At 41.3% G+C, this 20,652-nt stretch overlaps 1 protein-coding gene and 1 pseudogene across 4 annotated transcripts in view; one reads left to right on the forward strand and one right to left on the reverse strand.

Moving 5' to 3' along the window:
• Window positions 1–20,652, reverse strand: part of SLC14A1 (solute carrier family 14 member 1 (Kidd blood group)) — a 110,602-nt gene continuing 89,950 nt past the window's right edge. For all 4 annotated transcript variants that reach the window (XM_020985749.2, XM_020985750.2, XM_020985752.2 and 1 more), the window contains 2 exons: window positions 6,076–6,125; window positions 1–3,422 (listed from right to left, as the gene is read on the reverse strand). In XM_020985749.2, coding sequence (XP_020841408.1) covers window positions 3,249–3,422; window positions 6,076–6,125 — 224 coding nt within the window. In that variant the 3' untranslated portion in view covers window positions 1–3,248. The remainder of the gene's footprint in view (window positions 3,423–6,075; window positions 6,126–20,652) is intronic.
• Window positions 17,364–17,992, forward strand: LOC110207959 (small ribosomal subunit protein eS8 pseudogene; annotated as a pseudogene).

A 20,652-nucleotide genomic window follows, 5' to 3' on the forward strand; every position in this document is an offset into this window, starting at 1 on the left:
TGAATTGTGACTATACTTATTTATTGGTATAAGCTTGCATAGAAATGTAATACAAATGACAGAAAAACACATACACACAAATCTCTTCATTGGAGTAAAGATAAAAATATATACATGTTGTTAGAATAATACTCACTACATAACAAGAAACAAGAAAATTAACACCATGTTAGCTTGTTCTATTTACAGTGCTTTCAGATGAGTATATTTACAATTGTGTGAAGTCACTTCATGAAAAGTTGCTCTATTCAGAACAGACACCTGTCATGGATCCACTCTGAGCACGAGTCATACATGGATCATCTCCATTGTTGCTCATTCACTCATAATTGAAGTACAGATTTCAGAACCTGTGTGGCATTTTGTTTTCTTTGTTATTTATTACTGTTATTCTTCCTGATTTCTAAAGCTCTCATTTCACAGATTCTCTAACAAAATAAATGTCAATGCAAACACTGAAGATTTCTTTTTGCCATAGGAATGTATACGTATTTAGAATGACTTACTAGAAGGTAGGATCTTTTGTTCCTTTCTCTGTATGCCTTGCACCTAGAACATAGTAGGCATATAATAAATGCTTGTTGAACTGAATTGCAGTTGCAAACTAAAGAAGTAAAAAAGCTTTGATCACCAGGGCCTTCACATGAGAAAAACTGGTATATTCTCCTCAGAGGAAAAATAGCTATGATCTATGGTCTTCTCCTTGAGCCACTGAATAGAAGGTAAGTTTCTTGAGAGCAGAGACTGACTTAGTATCCCCTATCTCCTAGCATACTTCCTGGCACATAGTAGATGCTTAATCATGCTTGCTAATTGACTGATTACTTCTTTGGTCCCAGTCCTTCACTTCAATGAGTTTAAATACAGACTTTGCATTGGAAACTATAAGTAAAAAGAAATATTTTCTAAAACTTCCAAAATGACAGATTCATATTTTAACAAAAATGTCATTCCATTTTGAGCATGTATTTTGGTGGCATGTACAGGCTGTGTTATAATGACTAACAAGGAGTAAAAGCACTACCCCATTTCCTTCCAGTATCTTTTAGGCCAGGGGTGGGGAACCTGTGGCCTTCAAGTGCCGCCCTTTGACTGAATCCAGACTTCTCAGAACAAACCTCCTTAATAAAAGGATTTGTTCTGTAAAACTTGGACTCAGTCAAAGGGCCACACCCAAGGGCCTAGAAGGCCACATTTGTTCTCAAGGCCACAAGTTCCCCACCCGTGTTATAGGCTGTAACCGAACTGGGCCAATGACCCAAGTGAAGATGCTCTGTCTTCAGCTGGACCACCATAACCTCCCCTCCCTGCAATTCCTTCTGAAGTGATGAGAGCTAGACTAAGCAGTGGTCCAGTGTCTGCTGTTCTAGAGATTTTTTGGCAAAGCAGCATATATACTTTGTGTCTTCCAGAAGGCTACCTGAAACCTTCTTGTGCTGAAAAAGTGGCAGTGTCCTGAAGGAAGAGGACACATCCATCGTTTTCAGTGTTCCTGTATTCCCTGTGCCTGGCTAGCTGAGATGTCTATCATTATCAAGCCAACCAGCAAAAATATAATTGACTAATTTAAATGGTCACTGGATGGCTTGATGCTGGCAGACAGACAGCTCAGTCAACCAGTTACACTGATTAAAAGAGGTGAAAGGATCATGCTCTACAATTATTTGGGGGATCCTTAGTAGACTATTCTAGCATGTAGATGTGAATGTCATAGAAGTCGTTATCTACATTCTTTCAGTAGTTTAAACTCCTTTGGTTTCTGAAAGCACAATAGTATCATTCCATGCAAACTAATGAGATAAAGTTTTTAGTATAAAAGTTACTGCATTAATTTAAGACTATTAATTTAATAAGTAACATCAATAAGCAATCATTATATCCAATGGAAAAAGCCCCAGGCTTTGAAAATATGCAAAAAAAAAAAAGTCAAATCTGAAAAATGTGACTGTAAATTGCCAAAGGATTAACAACCAATTTCCTTTTACTCATATTCATGGCATATTCAAAATAATTTTTATTAATTTCAAGTAAATTGGTTCTGCCAAGAATTTCAAAGGCTAGTTCAATCAATGTGTAACTAGACCGTAAATTGAATGAGATGGTGAAGCTGAGAAGAGAGGTTCATTCATTTTATTCTCTTCAAAATAACTCTGTTCTCAGGAGACGGTGTTTTTGAAGTCATTGCCAGACCCCAACAAGAGTGACAGTGCAGGACGGATATTAATCATATCCTGTCTTCCTCCGACTTCACTGTCAGTCCCGAGAGAGAAAACAACCCAACCCAAGGCCATGGAGCCCTGTAACTAGGAGAATATAAAACAACAGTGGACAAAAACTTAACTTTTTATAATTACATGGAGACTCCTTTAGCTGCTGTGACTATTCACCTGTCCATGCTCACCATGTTAGACTTCATAGTGTAGCCAGCACTGAATGTTTTAAACATCTTCCTCTCTATTTGAGGTGACCTTAGGGCCATCTGCTGCTTTGGGCTCTATTGGCTTAAGGCCAGTTAGGCATAGCACTTAATATTTAATACTGTTAATATCTTTTATGCATCTGTTAATCACAACCATCCTGGCACACACAGGAAAGAGCAATAGCATAGCAGCCTCTGTACTCAGTTCCTCTTCTCTTTTAATGAATGGCCGATACATTCTTTAATTCTCCAACTCTCCTCCAAATCAAATATTTACAGATCCATAGCCCCTTGCTCCCTCTCAGAATATAGGCCTATTGGATTTGAAGCTGAAAGGGAACATAGAAGTCACATGTATTCTAACCTTCTCATTTTACAGATGAGAAAACTGAGGCCCAGAGAGGTGTAGTGACTTGCTGGGGCATGTTACCTGCTATATTAGATGAGCCTAAATCAAAGGCATCTTAGTGACCTCCAATAGAAAGCAATAAGCAAGTGAAAAAGATGGATTTTTTTTTTTTATCAAGAATAAAGAGTGGTTGGGGCAGCTAGGTGGCGTAGTGGATAGAGCACCAGCTCTGGATTCAGGAGGACCTGAGTTCAAATCCAACCTCAGACACATAACACTTACTAGCTGTGTGACCCTGGGCAAATCACTTAACCCCATTGCCTAACCCCCCCCCCCCCAAAAGAATAAAGTGTAGTAATTGCTGTATGGTTAATTTGAAAGATTCTACTATAGTTGAAGATATTAAATCACAGATACTACAAGTTGATGGTGTCATCTGGGTTTAAAATCAGAAGGTCTGGCTTTGACTTGGTCTTTCCATCACAAAGGGCTTTCTGCTAACTTCTTCTTTGCTGTCAGGTAGAAGATGCGGTTCTCCTCGGAGTAAGTTACTTTGCTGAGCGGCAGCTTGTAGATGGAGTGATTTTTGGTTGTCACTAAGAGGAAGATGAGTGTGGCCAAGCAGAAGGGCCAGGTGCATGTTGACAAACCAAACTGGAAAAGAAGGAACAGGAAACAGAGGTAGCTTAAGTCTTCCTGGAATGCTGAGGTAAGATCAGAGCTTGAGAGCTGAAAGCCTCCTCAGGGACCATCCTGTCTAACCCCCTCATATGACTGGCAAATAAACTGAGGTTAAATAACCCCAGGGAGGTCAAATGACCTGCCTAAGATCACAGGGATAGTAAGCATCAGTGGTGGGATTTGAACCCAGGTCCTTTGACTCCTGCTTTAGAACTTCAGCATATATTCCACTTGGTCCATCCCTCTTCCCAGCCCTATTTCCTCCCCCACCACACTCAAGAAACTCCTATGGTTCCCTCTATTCCCTATGGCTTCTAGGATAAAGTATGAACTCATCCTTGTTTAGCATTTAAAACCCTTCACAATCTAGTTCTAGCCTAGCTTTCTAGATTTATTGTACATTGATGCCTTTTCCAGCTAAGCTGGCCTTCTTGCTGTTCTCCATACACAACCTTCTGTCTCCCAGGCCTCTCCTGCATTAGTGGAGGATCTTGGCACAGAAGGGCACACATACTTGGAATTCATTCTCTCTTTACCACCCCCCCCCTTAGAGTCCTGAACCAAAATTGAACTGAAGTGCCAACTCCTATAGATTCTGTTGTTTAACTGATTAGTTGTGTTGACTCTTCATGACCCCATTTTAAGGTTTTCTTGGTAAAGATCGTCGAGTGGTTTGACATTTCCTTCTCTAGCTCATTTTACAGATGAGGAAGCTGAGGCAAACAGGGTCAAGTAACTTGCTCAGGGTCACCCAGTTAGTAAATGTCTGAGGCCAGATTTGAACACATGAAGATGAGTCTTCCTGACTCCAGGCCTGGTGCTCTATGCACTATGGCGCCACCTAGTTGCCCTTAAACGCCTATAGGAGGCCTTTCCTAATCTCTATTTGTTAGTATCCTTCTCCCCCTACTTCCCTCAGCCAAAATTACTTTGCATTAACTTTATGTCTGCTTTTTATTTGAGAAGCAACATAGCCTGGTCCTGGAGTCAGAAAGACACGGGTTCAAATCCTACCTCCCACCCAAATTGTGCATGTGACCCTGGGCAAGTTACTTAACCTCCCAATGCTCCTGACAGCTATCTAAGATCCTAAGTTGCTGAACAGGTAGCAATCTACATTCCTAGTGAGAGACTCCTTATGCCAGTGAAATGACGGAGCTTCTAACAAAATGTATTTATTATAACTAGACCCCCTTTCTATCTTTCCAGTTCTCTTATGCCTTAGTCCCCTCTCTAAATTGTATCCTGTGATTTGGCCTTCATGGTGCTACTGGAACAAGACACTCCTTCTCCTGAATCTGTGCATCTTCACTGGTCTCTTCCATACCTGGAACTCTCTCCTCAGCTCTGTCTTCTGGATTCCTGGCTTTCTCCAAGTCTTGGCTAAAGTTCCACTTTCTACAAGATACCTGTCCTGTTTCTCATTAATCTTAGTGTCTTTTCTCTTAGTTTACTCTCCATTTATCCTCTGGGTATGTGTGTGAGTGTATGTATGTGTGTGTGTGTATACTCACACCCACACGTTTATATATATATATATATATATACAGGATAAATTGAGAGGGTATACACATACGTATACACATATACATACACAAGATAAATTGAGAGTGTGTGTGTAAACACACAAAGATACACACACACACATATATATATATAAATATTTGTACATAGTGGTTTTTCTGTTGTCTCTCCCCTGTTAGACCATGAACTCTCTGACAGCAGAGGCTTTTTTTGTGTGTGTGTATTCCCAATGTTTAGCATGGTGCCTGGCAAACAGTAGGGTAATAAATGGTTGTTGGTTAACTGACATATTGTCCAGTACAGTTTAAGTAAAGTCCTTGGGGTCAGGGGCTCTTTTTTTTCTTTGGGGGTCTCTCTCTTACCTGATACAGTTGTTGGCACACAGTAGATATTGAATTTTTTTTAAAAAAATAATTATAGTACACAATGTTCAATACATACCTCAGGTTGTTGCAAAGCAGAGTGACCAAACGAGGTCCAGGGAAGGACTTTGTTATGGAAATGGTGGGATCAAGAAAGGATGGGGAAGAATGAAGCTGAAGAAGGGAGGGCAGGGAGAGCATTCTAGACACAGGCAACCAGATGTTCAGAAAATGGAACTGATTTTGCTGAAAGCACACTGCTTATTTAATGATTAAGCCAGACCTGTGCTTACAAAATGTTTATTGATCAATTGACTGATATAAACAAAAATCTGGAGGAATGAGAAGTGATTTTTAAAAAAGGAGGCACTAATTTGGGAGGGTTTGGGTGACTGATTTTTTTTTTCATTTTGCCATTGTCCCAAAGTTTACCATCTTGGTGTGTTCAAACTGGAGGACCTGGAGGATTAGCTCCTGAGAACTCACATTTTGCCTATCTAATGAGGGGATGGATTTGTGGCATCTAACACACAACCTGAACGACAACATACATCACCAGCTTTATGTTACATAACTTGTATTTTCAACAGACCCAGTGACACAGCGGACCAAAGTTTACTGTGATGTTGGACAAAATCAAACTTCCTTGGATTTGATACAAACTAGTCTAGAGAAGTTCCAAAGGAGCTTACGGTACTCATTCTAACACGACAGGAAAATCCAGATAAAGTCATACTTACCACAGCCATCATGTTTGTTAACGCTGCGGTCAGGTAAGCAGTAAACAGAGCTACAAAGGGAAATAAAAAAAAAACAAATGTTGGTTAGTAGTTATTGTTCAAAGAAAACATGGCTGTTTTATAAAAACCTGAAATGCAATCAGAATTCTCTCTCCTTCTTTGGGATCCCTTATCACAGATATGCCTGTTTTGGTTTTGGTTTTTGATAGAATTTTACATCTAGAAGGGAATGCAGAAATAATCTACTCTACTTCTCAGACCTGTTACAAATCATGAGATTTAGATCTAAAGAAATGAGGTGACTTGTCAATATCTTTTGTCCCCTTTCCTTCCCTGTTTCCCCTGTTGAGCCCTACAATGTTGTTGTTCAGTTGTTTTCAGTCAAATCTGACTCTCTGTGACCCCATTTGGGGTTTTCTTGGCAAAAATACTGGAGTGGTTTGCCGTTCCTTCTCTGGCTCATTTTACAGATGAGGAAACTGAGACCAACAGGGTTAAGTGACTTGCCTAGGGTCACACAGCTAGTAAGTGTCTGACACTAGATTTGAACTCAGGAAGATGAATCTTCTCTATCTACTTTTCTACCTAGCTGCCCCAGAAAGCCCTACCATTGGTCCTCATTATTACTTGCCTAGATTATAACAATAGCCTCTCCATAGGTCTTTCCCACTTCTTCCCTCTTTCCTCCTACAATCCATCTTTCACACGACCACCAGACAAATTTTCTTGTGCAGAAATCTATTCAGTCACTCCTTGCCTCCAAAATATCAGTAGCTCTACTGCTTCTGGATTAGAGTTTAAATTCATTTTTTTCTGTGGAAGGAACTGGGGAGACTTAGCCTGACCTTAAAATACTTGATCCTGATCTTGATGACCACCTTACTGTGGTAGGCACCCCTGGACTACTCTTTGGGGGCATGTTCAGTGACTAAGAGCTTTCCCTTCCTGCATGTGCATGCGTGCACACCCACGTGTTTCAGATGGGACTGTGTGAGCCATCGAGGATAAACAGATGCGGGTGATTTGTGAGCTATGTGGAAGATCTCCTTACTTTATCTTTCCCTCAAGATCTACCCTTCTCCTTAACTTCCTGTTAAGGAGGGCACCATCATTCTTATAGTTACTCAGGTCCACAACATCAATATCTTCTTTGACTCTTCATTTTCCTTCACCCCATAAATTTAGTCGGTTGTAAAATCTTGTGCTTTCTACTGCTACCCTCCACTACATCTCTGGCACCTGTGGTTTCTTTCACCATCCTCGTTCAGGCCCTGATCATCTCTTGCCTGGGATTTTGTAGTAGCCTCTCAATTAACCTCTCTTCTTCTAGTCTCAACCTTCCAACCCACCCTCCACACAAATGCCGATGAGATTTTCTTTTCTTTTCTGTTGTGGTAATTGAGGTTAAGTGACTTGCCCAGGGTCACACAGTTAGTAGGTGTCTGAGGCTGGATTTGAACTCAGGTTTTCATGACTTCAGATACAGAAGCAAAGAAGTGGTCCAGACAAAATGCTGTAACAATATTTGAGGAAGGAGAAATCACCTTCATCTGAAGGTATCGGTTAAGGCTCCATGCAGAATGTAGTACCTGAGCTAAGCCTTGAAGGAAGAGAAACATCTCACTGCCCAGAGATAAGGAGGGGGTATATTCTAGGCATATGGGCAGCCTGCATGGATACATGGGATCACATATTTTTTCATCTTTATCTCATCCTTTTCCATTTCTATGTTACCTAGTTTTGTAGTCTATAATTATTAGAACCACAATACATGTATATAATTAATAAAGGAGTAAATATACATACGGTCAGGTAGGTGGTACAGTGGACAGAGTATAGGGCCTAGAGTCAGGAAAACCTGAGTTCAAATTCAGACTCAGACACTTACTAGCTGTGACCTTAGGCAAGCCACTTAACCCTGTTTACCTCAGTTTCCTCATCTGTAAAATGAACTGGAGAAAAAATGGCAAGCCATCCCAGTATCTTTGTCAAGATAGCCCCAGATGTGGTCAGGAAGAGTTGGTTATGACTTAACAACCAATATATATATATTAGAGGTATAGGTTCAAAAATGTTTATTCATGGGGCAAATGATCAAGAAAATTTGGAGACCACCAATCGAGTCTAACCCTATAACTCTAATATTACAGGCAAGAAAAGTGAGACCCAGAGAGATTAAATAATTTGACTGATTTCACGTAGGTAAGAAGTAACAGACTTGGGATTTAAATTTTTTGTGCCTTTAAATCTTCCCTGGGGCCATATTGCCTGCCCCCCAAAAAATCAAACTATAAGGAAATGCTGGGAGTTAAAAATAATATCTGTTGTTTGTCAGATTGTTAAAGCCATTATGTAGAAAGATTAGACTTGTTTTGCTTGGAATTGAAGCTAGGAATAATGGGTGATTGAGGCAAATTTTGGTTTGGTGTAAGGAAAACCTTCTCATATGTAATGGGAAAAAATAAAATACTGTTAAGAAAAAAAAAGGAAACAAAGAAAAACCTTCTCACCAAAAGGGAGAAATAGAGTGCCTCAGGAGGTAATGGACTCCCCATCCAAGAAAGTATTCAAGAGGAGAACGGATGATACTTATCAGAGATGGTCTAGAAGGGATTCTTGCTTAGATATAGGTTGGACTTCATGGCCTCAGAACTCCCTTGTAACTTTGACACTCTGAGACTTTGTGATGACTCTGATTGTTAAAGTAGGAATAATGCTAACTTATATCACAGAGCTATGGTGAAGATCAAACAACATCACATGGATAAAGTAACATTGGATTCATATCCCAATGTCTGTTACTTAATACCTTTGGGAAAAGAGATGCCTTCTCAATAATCAGATTATCCAATCTTTTTGACTCTCAATTTTCTTACCTGTAAAATTAGAGTGTTGGCAGCTAGGTGGAAGAGTGGATAGAGTGCCAGGCTTGGGGTCAGGAAGGCTGATCTTCCTGAGTTCAAATCTGGCCTCAGACACTTACCAGCTGTGTGACCCTGGGAAAGTCACTTGACCCTGCTTGCTTCAGTTCCTCATTGGTAAAATGGGCTGGAGAAGGAAATGGCAAACCACCCCAATAACCTTGCCAAGAAAACCACAAATGGAGTCGTGAACGACTAAAATGACTCAATACCAACAAAAACAAAAATCAGGGAGTTAGATGAGGCCAGGGGTCTTTCTGAACACTTTGTAACCTAAGGAACTGTCATCATTAGAAGAGAAACAAGAAACCGTCCTTGAAGATTCAGCTCACTGACCAGCAGCAGGAGACACTTTTTACTGAAGTGGAAACAGCTGCACAGAAGCCAAGGTGACAGTTTCAGGGTGAGGCAGAGAGGATGGTGAGCACACCATGTAGCTTCTTGTAGCTAAAGCTCTTGGCTACCTGGCCACACCTGATCCCACTATTGGTTTCTGAATATATTCACCAACAATTCTATCTTTTTAAAATTTTAGGAAATGATTTTAGCTGCCTTTGCCAGAAAACTGAGGGAAGGGTCTCTGGGTCCCTGCTATTAATCTTATTGTAGAAATGAGTCTTTCTGCCCGCAGCTGATGTCTCATAGTTTGGAATGTGGAGGAATAAGGAGACAAGGATCCTCTGGTCTCTGCATTGCCTCATGTCCTTTTCATTCCATTGTTCTAGTAGAATCAAAGGATCGTCAGTCAAATAAAACAATGGACCTCTAAGGCCATCTTCACAGGTAAGGAGACTTGAGGCCCAGGGAAATTAAATGATCTGTCCAAGGTCACACTGTCAATGTTAGAAGGAGAATCTTATTTTTTAATTTTTTTTGGTGAGACAATCAGGGTTAGGTGACTTGCCTAGGGTCACACAGCTAGTAAGTGTCAAGTTTCTGAGGCCGGATTTGAACTCAGGTCTTCCTGACTCCAAGGCCGGAGCTCTATCCACTTCCCACCTAGCTGCCCCTTAGAAATAGAATCTTAATCCAGGTCCTTTGTTTTAAGGGCCAGTGCCCCTTTCATTGTGCTATAAAGGACTTGTTAAAGTTTCAACAAAATTCAATTTTAGAGCCTGGTCTCTGCCAGACCAATTATTGAAATGGCTGGAGGACTTTTTTTCCCCACTTCAGACTTCTACTAACAAGCTGTTATTCTTAAGCTTAAGTCAGAAACTTTCATTCTCTAAGGAAATCTAGTCTGTCATCCATATTCACCAGACCCAACCCGCATGACCTTGCCTGGAAATATTGCATTCCTGAAGTTCTGAATCTTCTAGATTTTGGGACTTATTCTCTTAAATTTAGGGATCTGAGCAAAAAGGTTAGGATTATAGTCCTGGCCCAGGAGGCCACTTTTACTAATAAGCAAAAATTTTATTTCTACCTTATTTGCAGAACCTTCCAAAATAGCTCCCATTTTGTTATGTTATGCAGTTTTACAAAGCACCTTCCACAGATCTTATTAGCCTTCAGGATAGCAGTGCCTCATAGACCAACAGTCCTGCTCCCAGCCATCATTGACGGGAGAAGTCATGGTGAAGATGGGGCCTACCTTCCTCATCACTACCAACAACAACTGTTAACCAACTGCCACTAATAGGCAGAGAGGCACAGGAGCCCTGAGAGTGGTGGCAGTCCCCAGACCATCATTGCACTTTCAGCCCAGCTCTCATAGCCATTATCCAAAGAAGCAACTCCTATGGAAAAACAGCCAGCCATCCCCACTTACTGCCAACCAAATGCCACCCTCAGGGTAAGCAAGACACCCTGAAGGGGATCCAGGAGGCAGCAGGTGAAAGTCAGCCACCACCACCTTGACCACCATATCCCCTCAGACTCTGATGGGAAAAGCCCAGAAACCGAGAGCCCTGGTTATAGTGACACTAAATAATGACATTTTAAAGAAAGGCATCAACACCTGCTTGGCTGCTGCACCTTAAGGACAATAAGACTTTTCCATCCATCTTACAGCTGAAACCTTCTATATGTGTTGTCACCTGCTTGGCTGCTGCACCTTAAGGACAATAAGACTTTTCCATCCATCTTACAGCTGAAACCTTCTATATGTGTTGTCTCCCCATTCTGTCTCACTTTCCCATTTGTATCCCCAGTGCTTAGCACAAAGTGAACACTTAATAAATATATTTTTCACTTGTTTTTCTATCATGTCTGACTCTTAATGACCCCATTTGGGGTTTTCCTGGCAGAGATACTACAGTGGTTTGCTATTTCCTTTTTTTTTTTTTGGCTAGGCAATGGGGTTAAGTGACTTGCCCTGGGTCACACAGCTAGTGAGTGTTATGTGTCTGAGGTTGGATTTGAACTCAGGTCCTCCTTGAACCAGGGCTGGTGCTCTATCTACTGTTCCACCTAGCTTCCCCAGTTTGCTATTTCCTTCTCTAGCTCATTTTATAGACGAGGAACTAAGGCCAGTAGGGTTAAGTGACGTGCTCAGGGTCACACAGCTACTAAGTGTCTGAGGAAGTATTTGGATTCAGACCTTCCTGAATTCAAGCCTGGTACTCTAGCCACTGTACCACCTAGCTGCCCAAAATAAATGTATTATTCATTCATCCGTTCAAGGTAGTATAGGCATCATTACCCACATTTTGCAGATGGGGAAACTGAGGTTAGGTGCCTTATATGAATCCACACAGCTAGTATATGGCAGAACTGGAACATGAACCCTCATCTTCTGACTCCAGTGCTTTTTACCCAATATACTAATCTGTCTGCATACTTCAACCCACATTGGTTTCTCCATTTTTGAGATTCCTTTAGCAGTGTTTTCCAAACCAGTTTAGACCATGATATACTTGGAGACTTCTTGAAGATGAACTAGGTCAATCCCTTAATTTCATAGATAAGGAACCATAGTCAGAATTGAGATGACTTGCATGCGATCACACAGTAAGTGAAGTCAGGTCACCAGACCATAGGATCTTCCATTTAGAGCTAGAAAGGATCTCATAGGTTATCAGCTCCAACTCCCTAATTTTACAGATGAGGAAACTGAGCCTTAAGAGATCAAGTGACTTGCCTAGGATGATCCAGCTAGTAACTGTCAAAGGCAGGATCCAAACCTAGGTCAGGTACTCCATCTTTAAATCCAGGATTCTTTGCATTTACAGTGGTATGCTGGACACATTTTTAAGTTTTGTGTGCATTATTAACATTTTCCCCATAACTTTCTTAAGTCCAGATAATAACAATAAATCACGCCCTGATTTTGTAGCATTTGCTGATTTCTTAGGTGTAAATGCTTACTCTGAAAATTTAACACTTTGGCTCTCCCAAGCTAGTATATACTCCAGCACACACCTGATAGTCATCACACTACTGGGGGGCGGGGGTGGGAAGGGAGTGGGGAAGTGGGGATGGGATGGGAGGACATGAAGTACTCCCAGGATAAAGGAGTACTGGAGAAATTTTTGAGCAAAACAGAATAAATTGATCTTTTTTTTTTAAAGATTGCCACACATAATAGATATTTTTGATACAGACACAATTTCTTGGTTGTTATTTTAGAGCGGAAAGTATAGCTAGTTTAGAAACAGTCTTGCTGAGAACCTGTTTATATCACTAAGACCTTCAAGGCTTTTCAGAACCTGTCTGGAGCACACTCTTATAGGCTGTGTCTGTCATGCAGGCAGTAGATCCTAACTAGGAACACTCTCTGGTACTGTTCTTTGATTATTTTTAGGTGCCTTTGTCTTTTCTCTCCACCAAGACAGTACGTTCCCTGAGGTTTGGGTTGAACACAGAGTAGCTACTCTCTTATGAGTTTCATTCCATTTGTTTCCTTAGTTAAGACTGACCCTGAAGGCAAGTAGAAGAGCCCTGTAATCCACAGTCAAACTAGGTGCAACCAAAAGCTGGGTGGTTTTCCTAGAAGCCTAGGGACAGTGAGGTGGCATAGTGGATAGGGTGCCCAACCTTGAGTCAGGAAGACTCATCTCCCTGAGTTCAAATCTGACCATCAACTATTTACTGTGTGACCCTGGGCAAGTCAGTTAACCCTGCTTGCCTCAGTTTCCTCATTTGTAAATTGAGCTGGAAAAGAAAATGGCAAACCACTCCAGTATCTTTGCCAAGAAAACCCCAAATGGGGTCACGATGAGTTGGATATGACTGAAAACAACTGAACAATAACAGAAGCCCCCAAATGGCTGGGACTATAGTCCTAAGCCAGAGACCATTTAGAGGCATCCAAGATTTCTGCTGTTCATCGACATTGTTGCTTCCAACAGGCTAAGATGGGCAAGGATCACTCTAATCAAGCAGATGAAAATCACTGCTATGATAACCCAGCCAATAAAAGATGTCATGCATGTTCACATTTTGCACACAAATAAAAATTAATAACTTAATTATGCCAGTTCAGATTTAAAAGTTGGCATGGATCAGACAGCACTTGGGAGCTTTCATCTAATCGAGGTAGGGAACCTGCGGCCTCGAACCCACATGTGGCCTTCTAAGTCTTTGGGTGTGGTCTTTTGACTGAGTCCAAGTTTTACAGAATAAATCCTTTCATTAAGGGGATTTGTTCTGCGAAGTTTGGATTCAGTCAAAGGGCTTCTCTTGAGGGCTTAGAGGGCCATATATGGCCTTAAGGCTGCAGGTTCTCCACCCCGACCTAAGTTGTTCCAAGTGAACTTACCTGATAAAGGCAAGGAATAATTCTGTGCTGAGTCTGGGTTATTTATTTACTTGCTCTACTTGAAATGGCAAGTCATTTTGATATCACTGTGAAATGAGCACCATGAAACTGGATGCAACATTTTACTTGCCAAGAATGTGCTTTACCTCAAAGCCCTGTGTAAACAACCTTTGCTATACCTCCTGCCTGTGACATGACAACACCTTAAATTTGTCCCTCCTGGTTAGGGTATTTAGGATTAGAGGACTCTCTTCTTGACCTTTGATAGTTTGCTAAGAGTTTCCTCACACCTAGACTAGCATACTTTCTCCCCTCCAAAAAGTGTCTCTCTTCTCCTTCAGGACTTAGCCATAGTCACCTCCACCCAGAGCTCTTCCCTGATTGATGCTGAATTGTAAACTTCTCCTCCTAATCTCAAACATTCTGGTCTCTCCACACTTTTCCATGACACTAGACATCCATACACATTTTAGCATTGCATTAAGGATTTGTGAGGTTATGGGTCTGTGCATTGCTTAATAATAAGGCTCATAATATCAGCTAGCATTTACATAGTACTTTAAAGTTTTTAAAAAAAGACTTTATGTCATCTCATCCGGTCCTCACAACAATGTTGTGCTAATATTTTGTGTGTGTGTGCGCTAATATTATTCCTATTTTACTGATGGGAAAATGAGTTTCTCAGAAATTAAGTAGCACATAGCTTTTCCTTCCATTAAAGCACACTTCAGGATATTGTTTCATTAGTTGTTGCTAAAAAATATTTGTCACCTGGTGGCCACCCTTCTGGTGATGTAACTCTCAGAACTTATCTGGGTTGGTCCTTGGAATACAGCACTCAGTCTAACCTCAGTCCCTACTCAAATCCTTTCCAGTTGGGTAGGACCTTCCAGAGCTCACCATCCTCTGGCATAGGTTTTGAGAACACAGGGCTTATTATTTCTGGCTTAGAAGGTAGTGAACAGAACTGAGAGGAGTCAGAATCTCCCACAGACACCTCAGCAAGGCACCAGGTGCAGGACTCTGTTGCATTCCCTGTACTTGGATCTGGGTCAAAGTCCTGAGTCTTAATCTCAGTGTGAGGAGGAGCACCAGCACAGCAGAGCTTGTGGCCACAGGGGAGCAGGGACCCTGGTCAGAGTTTCAGGGTTGAAAAGAATGCTTGTGGTCACTCACAAACCAGGAGAGTAGTAAACACACCTCTCCCTAGATCATACCACCTTGGAAAAGCCAAAAACTCACAGGTCCCCAGAATAACCTCTGACGATAGCTGCACAAAAGAAGCTAAAGCTTGGGACAGTGCCCTCCACTTGGGAAGCAGAGCCCCACTTTAGCATAGAGTTAAAAGTCAAGAAATTGGCTGGAAAATGAGCAAACAACAGAAAAACATTCTGACCACAGAAAGTTACTGTGGTGACAAGGAAGATCAAAACACACACTCAGAAGAAGACAACAAAGTCAAAATTTCTGCATCCAAAGACTCAAAGAAACATCCTAACAGATTTCTATAAATGCGCCAGAAATGCAATAGTGGTAAAGAAAATGAAAGAGAAATGGTTATAAGCTCCTTTATCCAGTCCAGAACTTTACAAGAAAATTTCAAGGTAGGTAGAGGGTACAAGTCTGGACCCACAGTAGAAGATAGAACCAGCCAAGTGCCCAGGCAACCCACATCTTTGTCCTGAGCCACAACAGGACAAAGATCTAGGGTGGTACCTGGGAAACAGACTTGAAGCTTTATAGAAGACACATTTGTTACCAGTGGAAGAGACCACATCTGCTCGGGGCTTTGTTAGGATTACTGCAAAGGAGGTGGGGTAACTCTAGGTTCAGATCTTTGCAAAGAGAAGGAAACAGAATGGGTGGAGGCCAAAACCCAAGTGAAGAAGGCACCAGGAATCTGAACCCAAACCCAGAAACTGCTGCTGAGGGTGGGGCCTAGCTTTAGCTCCTGGAGCGAACAGGGTCTGCTCATATCACAAGAGCAATGGAAGGGATAGTGTCTGACCTAAGCACAAAGCACCAATGGAGAATCCAAGATTTATGAAATGTCATAATGAGACATTGGAATGTTATGTCAGGGGAGAGATGTTTAGACAATCGACTTATTCCTTTGTTTGTCCAAGCAGGTCTTTTCCCCTTCTCTCCCCTCGGAAGTTCCCCTACCCTGCCCCCATCTTACAGGTTTGTTAAGGACAGGAACCACATGCAAGGAAAATCCTATGGAAAGGGGGCTGGATTCTTGGTGAGGTACAAGTTGAACTAGATGACCTCTGGGCTCCTTTCCAACTCTGAGATTCTGTGATTCTATTTAGTGAGTGCTTCACTTATCTACATACTCTCCCCTCTGAATTGGAGGTTTCCTGAGAACAGGAAGTATGAGTAATTGAAACATTTTGTATTCTCGTTTACCTTAGTATAGCCTTACTGGTTATCCTTTCTGTATTGTCTTTTTCAATTAGAGTAAGAACTCCTTTAGACCGGGGACTAAATCACCTTTCCTATTTTTATCCCCAGCTTTTAGGATTGTGATTGGCACCTAATAAATAATTAAATACTTATTTATTCATTCATACCTAATTTGTTACTTGGTACATTAACCTAAATCCTTTCATATGCATTATTTTAGGAGCTAATTATATATTCCAGGAAAGGCAATAGAAAGAACACCTAACTTGGAATTATGAGATACTTGGATTCAAACCTTACTTACAAGCTGTGATCACAAGAAAATCACAAACTGAGCCTTAGGTTTCTCCTTTGTAAAAATGGGATAGTAAGTACCCTCCGTGGTGCCTACCCCACAAGGTTGTTGTGAACATCTACTGAAATCATGTACATAATGTGCTGCAAACCGAAATTTCAGAATGTTGGCATCTCCCTAGTGTGGGTTCCCCTCTCCAACAGTGCAGATCACCACTGATCTGATCCTATGCAACTCTTACCCACAAACATTCTAGGTGGACCCTCTGTGGACGATTTATAGGAGGACATGGATAAGTACATAAATGAGCTATCCAACCCTTGTTCTTTCTATGTTATTGGCCCGATTCTTTTCTTATTTTCTCTTTGATAATACGTTTCACCCTGTTTGAGGTGCACAGTTATTCATTGGTAGTATGCTATAGACTATTCACATCTATCAAGCATCTCTCAATTGTCCTGTGGGTGACCTGTAACTTTGATTCTTGAGACTGGTATTTCAAGATGAGAAGTCACATAGTATGACCAAGAGAACACTAGTTTTGTTTTTGTTTTAAAGATGTGCCTGTGTTTCAGGCAGCAACTTGGTTTCTTGAAAGGGACGATGCAGTTTCCACATATGCAATCCAGTCTTTTTTCTTCCTCCTGGTCAATTCTGGGTCCAGTTTGTCATCTGTGTACGGTGCCTATTCCAAGATCTATGCAGCAATGGACTAGCTCAATGGTCTGTCCGTCCAGAATGTACCTCGTGGTATTGACAATAGGCATTCTTCATTCATTTGTTTTTTTCTATGTGGAAAGTTAGACCAAACTGTGAAGTGATTATGGATTTCATTTTGGAAGTTGTTTCACGGTCCAGGGCTTGATGCAATGTTCATAATATCATTTGCAAGCAAGAGCATTAGAGGCACTTTACTATCTATAGGAAATTCCTCTTTTGCTCTTTGTAGCTCATGCCGACCATGGGGATCTCCCAGGACAACTGGCACAAGTGTCGCCAGACCGGGGACAAGCGTAAGCCCTACCATGAGAAGTGCAGGTATGAGTGGGGCCGGCCACCGGGCAACACCGAGATCGGCCCCCTCCACATCCACTCCATGCGAGTCTGAGGTGGCAACAAAAAGTCCCAGGCGCTGAGGCTGGGGACGTGGGCAACTTCTCCTGGGGCTCCGAGTGCAGTACCCAAAAAACAATGATTATTGATGTGGTCTATAATGCATCCAACAATGAGCTGGTGCGGACCAAGACGCTGGTGAAGAATTGCATCGTGCTCATTGATAGCACCCCATACCGCCAGTGGTATGAGTCCCACTATGCCCTGCCCTTGGGCCGGAAGAAGGGAGCCAAGCTGACTTCTGAGGAGGAAGAAATTTTAAATAAAAAGTGGTCAAAGAAGATCCAGAAGAAATATGAGGAACGGAGGAAGAATGCCAAAATCAACTCACTTCTGGAGGAACAGTTCCAGCAGGGCAAGCTACTTGCCCGCATCACATGGAGGCCAGGCCAGTGTGGCTGAGCAGACAGCTACGTGCTCGAAGGCAAAGAGCTTGAGTTCTACCTAAGAAAGATCAAAGCCCGAAAGTGCAAATAAACCCTAACTTGGACATTCTCTAATGGAAGAAACCCCCAGATTGTTTAAAAAAAAAAAAGAAAGAAATTCCTCTTTCATTTGGATTTTGCATTGCAAATCCTCCAAGATGGGGATAAACACCTTTGATAAGCACAAGTCTCCTTATTCTATAGCTTACTTGAAATTAATAATCAGAAGGTCATCAACATTATTTCTGATGTTATATCTTTTGAGGAATCTCATGAGTTTAACTCTTACGGGGGGACACTTTGTTGGAGGTTAACCTTTGAAGTGGCACTCTACAGGATCAAATGCTAGTGCTATAGCCAATAAGCCAATCATATGGCATTCTCTACACCTTTTATTGATTGTGTGACTGCAAAAATGTGGCTTGTTTTGGAATATGATTTATGAACTGTGTTTTCTTTGCATAATTTGAAGATATCTTTGAGATATATGTATACAACATAAATGTATATTATTCTTATAAAGGTTTTATAGAGATAGGAAAATTGGCATATGGATGAGTAGTTACTGATTTTTTTTCTTGGTGGCTTTTTTGGGGAACTAATAACATCTGAGATTTTTCCAAGCATTTGGTATCTTCCCTTCTTCCAAGTACTTGACAATCACTGTCTCACTGCCTTCCCATTTGTGTCATGTCCAGCACAGATCTTGTCTGTGTCTATTTGGTTCTAACTAGCTGCTTTTACCATCTTTGTTTTCCTTAATGCCATTTCTGTACCCATTGGAGCTGGGATGTTAGAGCACAACTGTTATAAAAGTCTTAACAGATCTTTGCTATTTTACAAGTTGTTGGTTTTTTCTCCTAATTTAATCCTGCAGTGTGGTCAGAATAGTCTGACTTAACTGTGTCTCATTCCAAATGTGGCACAGTGGAAAGGGCTTTGGTTCTGGAATCAAAGGACTTGGGTTCAAATCCCACCTAATGTTTATTAACCATGTGACCGTGAGCAAGTCACAATTGCTGTAGGCCTCAGTTTCCTTCTCTGTAAAATGAGGAGAGTTGGACTAGATGATTTCCAAGGTCCCTTCCAGATTTAGCGCTATGATTCTCTATTCTCTTTCAGTTTTATAAAGTGATACCATTCATGGTCTTCCACCATCTTCTTCCATTCAGTTTTGCACCTAAAGTTGTATTTGAAATTGGTGTTGACACAGGATGCCATCTTATTTTTTGTTGTTGTTGGCAAGATCAAGCATTTCCTGGTTAAAGTGGTTTCTAGGTACCTTTGGTGTTTTGGAAGTTACTTCTATGTTAAAATAAGTCTATTTCCTTTTTTTTGTGTGTGTGATGCTATTTGGTTCTTTCTATGTCCAGTGCCTCCTGACTCCCTTCTTAAAGAAAGTATCTATTCATGACATATAGTCATAAGGTTTCAGTGTGATCTAGCAAGCTTTTGGCCTCTTTTCTCTATTAATCTTGTGACGTATTTTCCAAAATATTTTTTGCCCTTTTTCCTGCTGCACATCATGGATTGAAGGCAATAAGCATGAAAGTATGTGTTGATTTAATTTGGATGATCTTATCAAGTTCCTTGGGATAGTGAGGTGGCGCCATACTGCACAGAGTGCCAGATGGAGTACTGCATGGAGTTAGGAAGACTCATCTTTTTGAGTTCAAATCTGGCCTCAGATACTTACTAGTGGTGTGACCCTGGGTAAGCCACTTAACCCTGTTTGCCTCAGCTTCTTCATCTATAAAATGAGCTAGAGAAGGAAATGGCAAACCACTCTAGTATCTTTGCCAAGAAAACCCCAAATGGGGTCAAGAAGAGTTGGACATGACTGGAACAACTGAACAACAACAGTCAAGTACATTATAGAGTTTCTTCTTTAACTTCTGTGACACTGGTGCATGAGCTGTAATTATCTTTATGGTGGCCTTTTTGCAGACATTCATCATGAACATTGAAATGCATGAGGATGAGGATCCCATGAAATGTTTCTTGCTGCCCTTGGACATTCGATAAAACCAACTCCACTAACTCTTTTATTTATCTCCCTATGGAAAGCCCATGAGCCATCCTTCCATTCAGCTGCAATGTCTTTTTGCCAGATTCATTTATAGTGGGGACTTCAAGATTGACATAATTGAGTTCCTTTAGTAGTATGTCAACTTGCTGGTCACTGGATGAAGAACCCACATTTAGAATATCAACAATGAAGTTTATGTTGATAACCAGGATACGTCTGGTATTTTTCATATGTTCTTCTCCCTGTTTCACCAGTCTGCCATCATTGGTGAGAAGTAGGAGGGGGATGGGCTGCCCAGGAGTGAGATGAGCCATTTAGGATTTTCATTTGTTTTATGGATTCTCATTCTCATAAAGAGAGCAGCTGGGTGGCACAGTGGATAGAGGGCTGGGCCTGGAGTCAGGAAGACTCATCATGATGAGTTCAAATCTGGCCTCAGACACTTACTAGCTCTGTGATCCTGGGCAAGTCAGTTGAGTCTGTTGACTTCAGTTCCCTCATCTGTAAAATGAGCTGGAGAAGGAAATGGCCAGCCACTCCAGGATCTCCACCAAGAAAACCCCAAATGGGGTTATTAAGAGTCAGACATGACTAAAACAATTGAATAACAATGGCTAAAGAGTTCCTCACCCAATGACCAGATTCCTAGTGATGAACTTCTTGGTACTTAGCTAGGTTGGTCC

Source organism: Phascolarctos cinereus, unplaced genomic scaffold, assembly GCF_003287225.1.
Source record: "Phascolarctos cinereus isolate Bilbo 61053 unplaced genomic scaffold, phaCin_HiC Scaffold_4;HRSCAF=312, whole genome shotgun sequence".
In the NCBI taxonomy this organism is placed as follows: Eukaryota; Metazoa; Chordata; class Mammalia; order Diprotodontia; family Phascolarctidae; genus Phascolarctos; species Phascolarctos cinereus.